We start from the raw sequence: 13293 nt of genomic DNA, 5'->3' as shown, positions 1-13293 counted from the left end.
ATTCTCTTAATAGTATCTATCTTTTTGTCATCAGAAGTTCTTAAACTGGTCCAATTTGTGAACTTTTGGTTGGCCTTCACATTTATGGTTAATGCTCTGGTGTCCAGTTTAAGAAACCTTATGTTAGGGTCATGGAGCTTGTCTTTTGTATTTCCTTCTGAAACCTTCACTTTTCTAGTTTTTATCTTAGATCTGCCATCCAGCTGAAATTGATTGCGTTTCGGCAAATTGTCAGGGCCTTTTGAGATTCATTTTTTCCTTTACGGATATCCATGTATTCAGTCCAGCACCATTTATTACAATAAAAAAGATCATCCTTTTCTCACTGCATTAAAGCATCATCTCTGTGGTTATAAATCAGGGGACCAGAATGATGGGGGTCGACTTCTGGACTCCTTGTTCCGTTGATCTGTTTTCTGTCCTCTCTCCAGTACCACACTGTTCTGTTTTCTGTGATTTTATAGTTAACTCTTGACTTGGCATCTGGTAGTCCAAGTTCTCCAGCTTTGTTCTTTTAAGATTCTGTTGGCTTTTGGGGGCCCTTGGCATTTCCAAATAACTTTTTTTTTTTTAACTTGGCCACAGCTCAGCTTGTGGATCTTGGTTCCCCAACCAGGGATCAGACCCAGACTCCGGCAATGAAAGCACAGAGTCCTCACCATGGACTCACAGGGACTTACCTCCATATAACTTTCAGAGTCAGCTTGTCAGTGTCTACCAGAACAAATGAAAAAAAAAAAAAGCCTGCTGGGATTGGATGGAATCTGTCAATTAATTGGCATCTTCCAGTATTGAGCCTTGAGCCTTCTAATCCGAGAACATGATTTTATCCCCCTGGGGAGGTCTTTTGAACACTTTACAATAGCAGTTAGACTTGTAATAGAGACCAGTTACAAGCAGCACATCCTCATAGTAATAATCACAGTCATGTCCCTCTTTCATCTCCACTCCCTCTCGCTCCTCACCCTTCGCTCAGCTTGTACCTCTGGGCAGAGCGCATGGGGCCAGGGCAACCCCATGGGGGGGACCTCAGGGTGGGGTCTGGAGCTTCCAGGAGAGTCTGGAGCTCAGGGGACCCCTCTGTGCCCGCATGCACTTTGCTTGCACATATAATACAGCCCCCTTCCTGTTGGGTGGGAATTTGTTTCTTTCCTCCTCCCATGGTGCAGATAGTGTCCCGTTCCCGTCCTGTCCTGTCCTCTCTCTGGGTCTCCAGCTCAGCCCAGGGCCTGTTGGAGTGAAAATACTCGGAGAAGGGCTGTTGACTTAGTAAATGCTAAGATCTGCACGTGTGTCTGCCTCTCCAGCAAACTGTCTCACAGGCTGGGTGTGGCTTATGTTACTTTTTTTTTTTTAATTTACAGCATTGAAAGCCCTAAGCAGTTTCACTTAAAACTCACTTCTATATAGCCTCTTTTGAAAAAGGAAAAAAACCAGCCCAGAGGACCCGGCCACGCTGTGAGCTCACCATGACCGTGGCCAGCAGGGGCTGGGGCTGAGCAGGGCCACCCTTGTCGAGGTGGGGGTCCGCACAGCAGCCTGCGCCCCCAGCCAGCCCCAGCCGTGCTCCCCCTCGGCTCTGCTCACCGCCCTGGGAAGCCCTCACCCCCGCAGCCTGCTCCTCTTGTGGCGCCTAAGAGTGCTTTCAGGAAAAACAAAGCTGCTTCTTACGGACATTGCAAGCAAACGCCAAAGCGTGGAGGGGAAGCCATGCCCCTGTCACCCGGTTTCAGCAGCTCTCCGCTCCTGGCCATTCCCCACTCTTGCCAGACTATCTTAAAGCTAGTGTATGATTTCATTATTAGTCCTGTAACTCATATGAATTATGAATAAAGAAATCACATGATTTCATAGGAAATTGGAAATATCTCCTATGAAACTATACGGAAACGTGAACTAGGAGAATATTCCAGTTCTCTCACATTCAGGGACTTCCCCTTTCTAACCTAACACACCGCCTCCCCCCCACCCCTTCAAGTCCACGATACGTGTCAGTATCATTGGATGCTCGGCCAGCATTGTTCATAGTTCCTTGAGTGATCGAGCCATTTTTTTTAAACCTTTTTTTTTTTTTTAAAGATTCAGGATCTAAAGCCATACATCACAATTGATTACTCAGTCTTCTCAGCCTCTCTTTCGGAGGGGTCAGGTCTACATGCAGTAAAAGTCTCCTTTTTTTTCTTTTTTAATATATTTCATTTATTTTATTTGGTTGCATTGAGTCTTAGTTACAGCATGTGGGATCTAGTTCCCCGACCAGGGATCGAACCCAGGCCCCCTCCATTGGGAGCACAGAATCTTAGCCACTGGACCACCTGGGAAATCCCCCAAATTTTCCTTTTTTAAAAAAATTATTTTGAACTGGAGGATAATTGCTTTGCAATATCATGCTGGTTTCTGCCATGCACATTCCCCTTTTTAAAGTGCACAGTTTGATGAGTCCTGACAGGTGTGTGCAGTTATGTAACCAGTGTTATGGTCAAGATACAGGACATTCCGCACCTCAGAAAGCAACCCCCGCAAGGTCCCTTCGCAGTTGGCACTTCCCAGCCCTCACCTCTGGCAACTGCTGATCTTAACTTCTGTCACTTCAGTTTTGCCTTTTCTGGAAAGTCATGCTAATGGGGACTGTGGCCTCTTGTGCCCGGTTGCTTCCCCATCACACAATGACAGGTCTCTCTCGGTCCGAGAGCTTCATTCCACCCCTGTGACTCCCTCACAGCATTTTTTTTGTTGAAGAAACCAGATCATTTGTTTTCCCAAGTTTCCCATGGTCTAGATTTTACTGACTGCATCCCACTGGGGGTTGCTTCTGAACAGCCACAAAGGAGCTCATTCCTCCGTGACCTTTGTTTGACGGCTTGCTCTCAGCAGAAAGGCCAGGAAGACCAGGAGTCGAGGCCACCAGCACCATATCTGTCCATTCTCTATCTCCCGAGGGCTGTCTTGCATGCTGGCTCTTTCCAAAGCCAGCTCAGGGCCACGCTTCCTAGACAGGGGTCCTTGGGTCTGACAGTGGAAACGCAAACAGGTTTTACAAAGAGCAAAGCATGAGGAAAGGCCGTGGAGGGTGGACTGTGCCTGAAGCCACCCGCATCCGCGGTGGACACGGCGAGGACATGGGCTCAGGACGTTCACGCCTGTGCTCGGAGTCGGGGGTTTTCCGATGCCACCTGACCACAATGGACCGCTCCTGTCCCTTGATGGGATTGGGGAAGTTTTGCCGTTCTAGCCAGTGCCCCAAACCTCAGACGTGGCCTGTCTGGGAAAGCGATGCAGGGCCAAGTGTCAGTGGACCTTCTGACCTCACTGGGCGTCACCCGGGCTCTCGGTGCTGGTGGCTCCGTCTCTGTGGGCCAGGGACCAGGCCACAGGGTCACAGGGCATCCTCGGGGCCTCACGTGCAGGTGGGACACACGAGGGTGGTACAGTGGACAAGGTCAGACAGCCCGAGGCGCCACTGCGGGGGATGTCAGGAGGGAGGTGCCTCCCAAGCTGAGTCTGGAGGCTGAGTAGGAAGCTAGGAGAGGCCACGTGTGCTGACACCGGGACCAGGAGAACAGGGCCTGCTCTGGGAAAGGTGCATCCTGGCAGGGCCTGGGTGTAAGTCACCAAGGGAGTCGGGGGTCATGAAGGGAGCTGAGATAGGAGAGCTGAGGCTGGGGAGGGACCCGCGGGGCCTTGGGGTTTCTATCTGACCCTTGTGGGGAGCCGAGGGGAGGACTGGTGCCAGGGCAGCCCCAAGAGCCACGGTTTGCGTCCGGTCCTGGGACGCAGTTTGGAGAGGATTGGAAGACGGTCATCGGGAGGCGTCCTGCTGACCAGGCAGGGCCCATGGTGTCCACCAGGGGGGTTCACCAGGAGAACATCACCGCCCCCCGCCCCCCGAGGCTCAGAGCACCCTCAGTGACGGAGGAATCCCTGGGAAAGGCAGTGAAGTGTGCATGGGGACCACTGTGTCCTGTGTCCTGACTGATGGGGCAGCTGGGGAGATTCAGGCTTGCTCTGCTTGGGGTGGGGGAGCAGACCCTAAGCCTGCCCTGGTTGAGGGTGGGAGAGTGCCTCTGGGCTTTTCTGGGCCTGGAGTTACTGCTTCAGCCCCACGCTTCACTTCCCTCCAAAGTCAAATGGGGCAGAATCCTTTCCCCCTTCCTGGTGGGTGTGGGCAGGGCAATTACCTGAAGCAGAAAAGGAAGTGGACAGGAGCACTCTGTAAGCAGGGGTCCCCCCCCTTTCTTGTCTCTGACCCCTGGCCTCCCACACTGCTGCAAGTTCCCATCTGCCTTGCTGCTTTCCGCCCATGGTGGTTCCTGCTCTGGGCCCAGGCAGTGGAGAAAGCTGCTCTTTCCTATTTAAGCTCCAGTGAGCCACTTTGTTTTCACCCCGGCAGCTTTTCCCAACCATTAGCCTTCTGCCACGAGGCTCTGGTGGGTCTGCCCCCTTCCACCACCTGCTCTGCCACCATCGGGGTCACCCAGCTCTCGGCCCTTCTCCCAGCCTGCCGCCCTGGGGCCTGGAGAACTTGTCACCACCCACAAGGCTCTGGAAGGGAGCCACTCGAAAGCAGCTGCCCCACATGGCGCCGGGAGCAAGGAAAAGTCTCAGAAGAAATCAGTTCTGTTTTTCCGAAAATTAAATTTCAGAAACCCTTCCGAGCGTGGCCTGGGACTGAAAACAGAATGAATCACGCCAGTCCTTGTGGTTCATCTTGGTCCAAGTGACTCAGTGTTCTTGTCCACTCTCCCTCGGGCCAATCCAATCCCCCCCCCACCCCCGCTGTAGTTGAACCCAGAAACCAGAGACACTTCTGCTCCCACTTTGGGGGTGGGGAGCCTAATTGGAACCGTTTGTGCTCCGGAGCCGCGTGGTCTCAGCTCCGCGCCTGAGCCAGCCGTGGCCTCTCCTGATGGCCATTTACTTGGGTGCCTTCAAAGGGGGGCTCCCCACATGGAACCATCTTAGCCCACCCTGCTGGGCGTCCCCTGCACTGCAGTGAGGGGCCCAGCTGTGCTAGTTTCATGAACCCTCTACCCCAGGTGACTGGACCCAGCGTCGTAGGCTCTGTCGCCCACAGTTCTTTTGTAGGGAGGGAGATGGGAGCCAGATCTAATTAACAGGATCCCAAGGTGGCCGGCAGCAGGCTCCTTTATGGGGACGCGGCCCTGCCATAGCAACCTGCCCCACCGCCTCCCAGGGTCCAGAGGAGCTTTGTTTAGGCTGCACGACTTCATTTTTTTTTTTAAGTGGAAAAGGGGGAGGCTGTGGGGAGAAAGGGCTCTGCTATAAACAGTTACCAAGGAGACCCCAGCTGGGGCTGGGGAGGTTTCCTCCTTCCCTCGGTCCATACAGGAGGAGGAGGGGTGTGTGCCAGACGCAGGGGCTCATGGGAGGCTCCAGCCGGGAGTCCTGGTTCCTCCCCGCTGGGCCCGCCAGATGCGGCCGCTCTCCCAGGCTCCGGGGTCGGAGGCAGGCAGGGGCTTGGCAAGGCTCCCTAGAGGACCAGAGTGTCTGGGAGGATGTGCGGTGTCCACGGGCCGCACTGCCCGCCACCAGCGTGGGTAGAGAATGGACGGAGCCCGACCTGCAGCATTCTGCCTGGCCCTGCAGTCCAGAGCAGCTGGGCATGAGAAACCATGGGGTGCGCCTACTCAGCTCATCAGGACGAGCCCATCCCGAGGTCAGTTCCAGATAGCGCCCGGGTAGACGGTGTGGACGCCCGCAGGCACCCCCACCGGGGTGTGGAGGGAACTTGCTCCCAGGCAGGGACGTCTGGAGGCACGAGGAGGGCACAGCCTCAAGGGCAGCCCCCGGGGGCTCCCCAGGGCACTGCCACCATGGCCCTCGTGGTCCTGGTTTGCAGGCTGCATGTCTCTGCTTCCGAAGGAAGGGGTTTAGACCAGAAACCAGGAGGGCCCCAGTCACCCTACCCACTCCTCGCCCCGTGAAAGATCAGGTTCCGAGTGCAAATCCCAGTGCGGAACGGTCAGGAGAGGGGAAGCCAGCCAAGGGCACCCAAAGGTGGCTCTGCTCAGGGCCTGGCAGCCTGGCGTCAGCGGTGGGAGCGTGAGGAGCCTGCCCCGTGCCGGGCGGTGACTGGAGGCACGGATGGGGTCTCCCCCTCCTCCTCGGGTTTCCCGTCCCCCTTGTGGCTCTGTGGATGTGATCTTTCCCCAGGGGGCTGAAGCTAATGACGGGACAGTGCTGGCCTTCAGAAGTGCACGCCTTTCTCAGGAGCACCCTTTTCCTGGGGGTGGGGGGCCCTAGCACCTCGTGCCTGCCTTCTGACACCCCCAGCCAGACCTGAGTAGAGGCCTCCTCTCCCCTCCCTGCCGGCCTAGAACACCCCCTCCATGTAGCTGCATAGGGAGCCCCCCTTCCCTGGCCCTCCTCCCCAGAGCTCATCCATCCCCCCGCCGCCCCGGCTGCCTGGGCCTCATCCAGGAGCCCCTCGGCTGCCGCGGCTTTCCCTCCCGGGAGCCGTTTACTCCCTGAGACTGGAGCCCAGCTCTTCCTCAAGGCTTTTCCTGGTCTCTCTGGGCACAGTGCCTGCTCCCTCAGGAGCCTGTGGCCTGCGGATGCCCCATCCATTTGGTTTTCTCACACCTCACCCTGCTGAAATCACAGAGTCACCCCAATAGCTTTCCTCTTCCCTCTTTATCCCTAAGCGTTAGACAAGTTCCCAGTGCGGAGCACCCCACCGGAGCGGCTGCAAAAGTGGGGATGCAGGGTTTTCAGTCAAGGAGCCCGAGGCCTCGAGAGGCCTGACTTCTGCGGCCGGGGGCCTGTTTAGTAGAAGCAGCAGGCTTCGACCCTGAGCCTCTCTGCTCCTGAGATGCGGCCGCTCCTCTTCCTCCTTGATTCCTGTCACCTTCCTGTCACCTTCCCAGTGACAGGCCCTGGGAAGGTAGCAGCTGCTTCGTGTAGTCTCATGCCCGCCCCCCTTGGCTGGCCCGCGTCACCTGGAGGTGGAGGACGGGCAGCCGGGTGCTCGGTGGATGGCGGGTGTGTCCCAGTCCCTGTCTTGAGTGAGGACTCAAGTCCACATAGCTGAAGCTTGTATGGAAGCCTCTGTCCTTTGAGAAGGGAGAACTTTTCCACTGATGTCAGACCTGCAGGTGGGTGAGGGAGCCTCCAAAGGCCTCTGAGGCCATCTCAGCCAACCTCCTGCTGGGCGAGGACTCAGGACCGACCATCCCAGAAGCCGATAAGGCCTCATGTGCCAAGTGCAATCAGTGCTCGTGCTGATTGCAAAGAGATACGCAGGCAGCTCCCCCCAGTTGTGATACCCAGCCCTCAGGTTGAGCAAGAACACGCTGAAGGAAGTGCTTGGATGGAGGTGTGAAGACGTATTGAAGATGGTAACGGGCAGCCTCATGTCAGTGGCAGGGAAGGTGCTCTGGAGAGGAGCTTAGGCCTCGTGTTTTGGGGATAAGCAGGAGTCCATGGGAAAAGGGTTAAAGGAAGGACTCTCTTGGCAAAGGCAGCAGTGGGTCCAAGGGCACAGAGGAACTAGGAGATGGCCAGCTGGTCATTGTGGCCGAGCATTTAGAAGGTGGAGGGGGTGGATTCTGAATCGGAGGGCCCCATTTCTTTCCTTAGAGTGGCTTCTCTGATGTGGGTCTCTCCCAGGGTATGTCTGTCAGCCATCCTGACGTCCAGACACAAAGCGGTGGTGTTGACAGGATCCTAGGGACCATCACGGAGGGGTGGCCTCGGGAGGGGACTGGCAGGCAAGGCCAGGACAGATTCTGAAGGGGCTTGTGTGCCTCTGGCCTGTGGGTCATGGGAGCCGTGGAAGGTTTTAGAGGCAGCAGTAGCGTGGTCAGAATCTTATGTGGGAGACTCCTGGTTGCCTTGAGAGTTGGAAACGAGGTGAGACAAACATGGAATGGTGAGGGCCCGGGGAGTGAACTTGACCCTTCATTCTCACGCTCTCATGTACCCAGCGAGTCAGCCCTGGTCCCGCGAGGTGTTGGGTTTGGGTTTACCAGGTCCCGGAGCCTGGGTCCTGCCTCTTACAGCCCCAGCACCGGACTAGAGGCGGCTAATGGCGTGGGCAACCATGGTGTCTCCCGTGCCCATCAGACACTTTTATTTTTCAGGACCTCCTCTGTCAAAGACAGAAGCTTTGTGGAAAAGATGAAGAAGACGGTGAGTTTTCTCTCTCTCTGCTCGGTCCTGGTGGGCGGGCGGGAATGTCCAGCAGAAGGCCAGCTTCACTGGACGGGAGGAGAGAGGGTGGGTGGGAACCGGACTCAGCTCCCTCGTGTGTACACGCCAGTCTAACCAGAGCCTGGAGGCTGCTCTGCCGTTGCCGGAACAGTGTACTCTGCCTGTTGAATGTTTACTTCTTGAACACACCAAACTGTAGGAGCAGGCCCTCCCTCTGACTCAGATGCCCATCTCCTTCCTCCCAGGCCAGGCTATGTCCACGAGCAGATGTCCACCTCACGTGGCTGTGGTCCTAGCACAGCTACAGTTTTCTCTGTTTTTGTTTATTTAAGTATGACATTTTATGACATGGTACTTCATTCATGTGGTTAAATCCAAAACACAAACTATTCAGGTGGAAAGATCCTCTCCTGTCCCTGTCACCCATCACCATTCTTAGAACTTCTGTCTGTGCATGTAATGAAAACAAATAGACTTTTATTTTTTACTTTTTAAACACAAAAGGTGGCATATTACATACACTGCTATAGACCTTATTTTTTTCCCCTCACTTAATGATATGTCTTGGAGATTGTCTCACAGGAATTCAGAGATACCTCCCTCATCCTTTATTATAATTGCATAGTGATTCCACTCGTGGCCACAAGTACTATAATTTGCTTTAACAGTGCCTTGTTGATGGGCGCTTGGAATATTGCTTATCTTTAGCTCTTCCTTTGTGGCTTCCCTTGGGCTTCCCTTGTGGCTCAGCTGGTAAAGAATCTACCTGCAATGCAGGAGACCTGGGTTCAATCCCTGGGTTGGGAAGATCCCCTGGAGAAGGGAAAGGCTACCCACTCCAGTATTCTGCCCTGGAGAATTCCATGGACTGTATAGTCCATGGGGTCGCCAAGAGTCAGACACGACTGAATGACTTTCATTTAGCTCTTACAGAGAGAGCTGCTGTGACCACATAGATGAGTTTGCATATTTGCAAATACAGTACAGTCCCGGACATGGAATTGTTGAATCAAAAGGCACATGTGTTTGTGATAGAAGCTGCCAAATTGCACCCCACCCCACAGGGGTCACACCAGGCAGTCCACTAGCCGAGTGTGAGAAAATCTCTTCTCCCACAGCTTTGCCAACAGAGTCTACTATCAGAGTTTGGGATTTTGCCCATTTTCTAGGTTAAAAAAAAGATTTATCTCTGTAGTTCTAATTTGCATTTTTTCTATGAATGAGTTAAAGCAAATTCTCGTGTTATGGGATGGCTTTTATTTTTCTTTTTTAATAGATTCTCTGTTCAGCTCTTTTGCCCACTTTTCTGTTGGGATTGATCTTTCTCAAAAAATGCCTTAAAATTATTAGGGAAGTTAACCCCTTGTCTGTGATATGACTTAAAAATATTTTTCCCAATTGATAGTTTGTGTGTCACTCAGCTTATTGTGTGTGTGTTTTGCCATGTAAAAATTCCATAGTCCATTTTACTTTTCTTCTGTGACTACTGGACTTTGAGTCATCATGTGAAAGGCTTCCCCACTCTAAAGAGATAAAACAATTCTTCCATGTTTTCTCTTGTATCTTTATGATTTCTGTTTTCCATATTTAAAATTCAGTCTGTTGGGAATTTATTCTGGTGTAAGATGTAAGGTTTGGGTCCAACACGTTTTTACTCAGCTATCTAAATTCCATGTAATAAAGTCCATCTTTTCCCCACTAGTTTGGTCATAAATGTAATTCTCATTGGTATTTGAGTCTATTTCTACATTTTCCTATTCTGATACTTTGATCTAGCTGTCTGTGTATAAATAATATCATACTGTTTTATAACTTGTTTTAATATCTGTAGCACTTCCTCCCTCTCCCCATCACCCTTATTTTTCACTTTTCCTAGCTGTTACTTCATGTGTATTCACTTATTTTGGATAACAGTTTTATTGGGATTTAATTCATATCCCATACAGTTCTCCAATTTAAAGCTTGCACACCAGTGATTTTTTAGTGTATTCTCAGTTGCACAAACCATCACCACAATCAGTTTTAGAACATTTTCATCTTCCCCAAAAGAAAATACTTTATTATGAGTAGTCACCCCCAGTTTCCCCACACTGAGCCCTAAGCAACTGTCCATTTACTTGTCTCTCTAGAGTTGCCTGTCCTGGACATTTCATGTAAATGGAATCATACAGTTCATGGCCTTGGGTGGCATCTTTTACTTAGCATAATGTCTTCAGTGTTCATCTGTGCTGTAGCAGGTGCCAGCACTTCTTTCCTTTCTACTGCTAAATGATGTTCCAGCAGTGGGTTTGTACTTAACTTTTCTACAAGATTTTTAGGATCATGTTGTTGATGAAAAAAAAGAGCTGTTGCAGCTTTTATTAGGATCATGTTATTTCTGTATTACAGAGGGAGGACCGGCATCCTGTGTGCGGAATCTCTGTGCAGAATCAGAGGGTCTTTCCATTCGGTTGGGCCTTTGTCATTCAGTTGTTGTTGTTATTGTTGTTTAGTCGCTAAGTCATATCTGACTCTTTTGCAACCCCATGGACTGTAGCCCACCAGGCTCTCTATCCATGGGATTTCCCAGGCAAGAATACTGGTGTGGGTAGACATTCCCTTCTCCAGGGGATCCCCCCGACCCAGGGATCAAACCTGAGCCCTCCTGCAGCTTCTGCATTGGCAGGCAGATTCTTAACCACTGAGCCACCTGGGAAGCCCCTTGTCACTCAGTAGCTTCTCACGTTTCTTGTTTTATTTCTAGGTTCTTTATATATTTTGATGCTACCATAACTATTTAGCTACTGTTTTATATCATGTTTACTTTCCTTTCCTTGATATCATAAGGATCATTTTAAAATACCTTTTTAAATGACTTTTAAATGATTTGTAGAAAATTCAGGGAATGAAAAAGGTATGAGAACAATTTACAGCAGTTGTAATCCCTACATTTTATTTTTGTCACCTGCACCTGTCAGTCAGGGCTCGATGCCAGACCAGAGACCCCTCTAGGCAGTTTGGGCGCTGGAAGGGCTGCTGCTGAGGTCTGCACAAAGGGACCGACCGGAAGGGGGCCTGCGCCTCGCTTCCACCTTCAGAATCTTGCAGAGCGCATCCCATTGGCTGGACCAGTTTGCTGCATCCCTGACTGCAGGGAGTCTGGGGGATGGAGTTGGGGCTTTTCCAGAGCTGCCGTGGAGGGCGCCGTGGGAGGAGGGCAGAGTCAGAGCCTGTGAGCCAGTCTAGATGTGGTACCTCTCCCCACTATCTAGGTTTTTATAAAGCATGTGTTATTACTTCTGCAAACATCCGGGAAAACTCACCCATGTTTTCCCACTTAGAGACTCTTGGTATATTTCATGCTGTTCTTTTTCCTTTCTGCATGAATGTGTATAAACTGTGCACACACACATGTCAGGTGGGTATGTGACAAAATTGGATTATACTATACATAGTCTTTGGTCACTTCACATTTTTTTTCTTTTTACTAAACATTATTTCTGCTTTTTTCAAGTGTCATTTAAAGATCTGTCCACAATGTGACTTTGAGCAGCTGTGTGTGTTGGATTACCTTGATGGCTTCAGTTGGAGCCGGCTGGGTGGCCTCTGACCCCACCCGCTGCAGTGGCTGTGGTAGTGAGATGCTGGCCCAAGGGTGACTTAGAAAGGACCCTGTGGTCACCTTGAGTCTCCGGTGAAGCCTGTGGCTCCTGGCCCCTCACTGACCCCATGTGTCCGGCCATCCCTAGGGCAGGAACATCATCGTGTTCTATGGCTCCCAGACGGGGACTGCTGAGGAGTTTGCCAACCGCCTGTCCAAGGACGCCCACCGCTACGGGATGCGGGGCATGGCAGCTGACCCTGAGGAGTATGACCTGGTGAGTGCCCGCCCTGACCGCTTCCTCCCACGCAGTGTGGTTCCAGGGTATTAAGGCAGGCGTGTCTGGATCATGGAGACACAAGGGTGGAGTTAGGCAAAGGGACAGGAAGGATTGGGCTTCTCTTGTCGTTTGTCCCAGCAGCCAGGTGGCCTCTGGACATAAAGCACACCTGGCCCAGGTGCGTGCATGTGCGCTCCCTTCCCAGCTGTCCACGCTGCAGGCTTTACGAGCGCTGGGCAGGTGCCCACAGAAGGGACCCGGGCACCTCGTGGATTGGGTGTGGCCTAAAAGATGACAGGGTCTCAGCAGGTCAGGAAAGGAACTGTCTCTCGTGTTCCCTCAACCCCCCTCTCCTGGACTGAAGTGGCAGGGGAGCCGGACTCAGGAGTTGGGGGGTCTGGACTCTAACCCCACTCCCCCGTGACTGCCTGGGTGACCTGGCCTCACTGGGAGCCTCGTCTACAAGCGGATGAGGGTGTTGGACAAGCCATCTCCAGGAACCCTGCAGCTCAGCTTTGCACAGGCTGTAAACTCTTGTGTCTGGGCTTGGGGAGGGCCCAAGAGAGCCCGGGGATTGAGGGAAGAGCCCCCATTTGGAGCTACAGGATCCTCCCTCCCCCATCTCCTCCTGTCAGCCGTCCTGGGCACGTGGCTCCTTTGGGCCAATACAGTGCTGTCTGCAGGACTCAGTCCCCACCTCCTGGCCCCAGCCACGCCCAGCCTGTCTCTGAGGCTATGGGGGCCAGCTCACCTTGCTCACGCTCCTCCCGGCACTGGCTCCTTCGCTGGTCGTAGCTCTCCAAAGTGCAGGAAACTTCCAGCAGTCTGCTCGCCTGTCTCTGAGACAGCCAGGCCAGCCTCCCCAGGTGGACACAGTGGGCAGAGAAGGGGGAGTGGCTCTTAGGCCCCAGGAGAGGCGGGGCTGACAGCGCAGCTAGTCCTGGGAAGACGCCCCAGGGAGCGCTTTCCCGCTTCTCCCCCGCAGGGTCATTGCCAGTCATCACATGGGCTCTTGCCACTCCAACGTGATGAATGAACTTCCCCTGAGAACCCCTGTCTTCTGAGTGCCAGCTGCTTCCCACCTGTGCCCCTCCTTCACCCAAACCAAACCAGCCCCCGCTTACTCCACACACACACCCCCTTCGGTCTTGGGGATGGCCCACTATCCCTCTGTCTTAGGACCTGGGTTTCAAGTTGGCAGACAGTTGGTTAGGAATCACAGGAACTCAGGCCCCCCTGGGACTCTGCAGGGTGCTGAGGT

General features: G+C 52.9%; 1 protein-coding gene across 4 annotated transcripts in view; it reads left to right on the top strand.

Moving 5' to 3' along the window:
- The window catches only part of POR (cytochrome p450 oxidoreductase), a 57551-nt gene that overhangs the window by 36310 nt on the left and 7948 nt on the right, over window positions 1-13293 (top strand). For all 4 annotated transcript variants that reach the window (XM_081557785.1, XM_081557784.1, XM_081557788.1 and 1 more), the window contains 2 exons: window positions 8103-8151; window positions 11901-12029. In XM_081557785.1, the coding sequence (XP_081413911.1) occupies window positions 8103-8151; window positions 11901-12029 (178 nt within the window). The remainder of the gene's footprint in view (window positions 1-8102; window positions 8152-11900; window positions 12030-13293) is intronic.

This window comes from Giraffa tippelskirchi, chromosome 13 (genome assembly GCF_054371585.1).
Source record: "Giraffa tippelskirchi isolate mGirTip1 chromosome 13, T2T-mGirTip1v1.2.pri, whole genome shotgun sequence".
NCBI lineage: Eukaryota > Metazoa > Chordata > Mammalia > Artiodactyla > Giraffidae > Giraffa > Giraffa tippelskirchi.
This window is presented reverse-complemented; position numbering and strand designations above follow the sequence as displayed.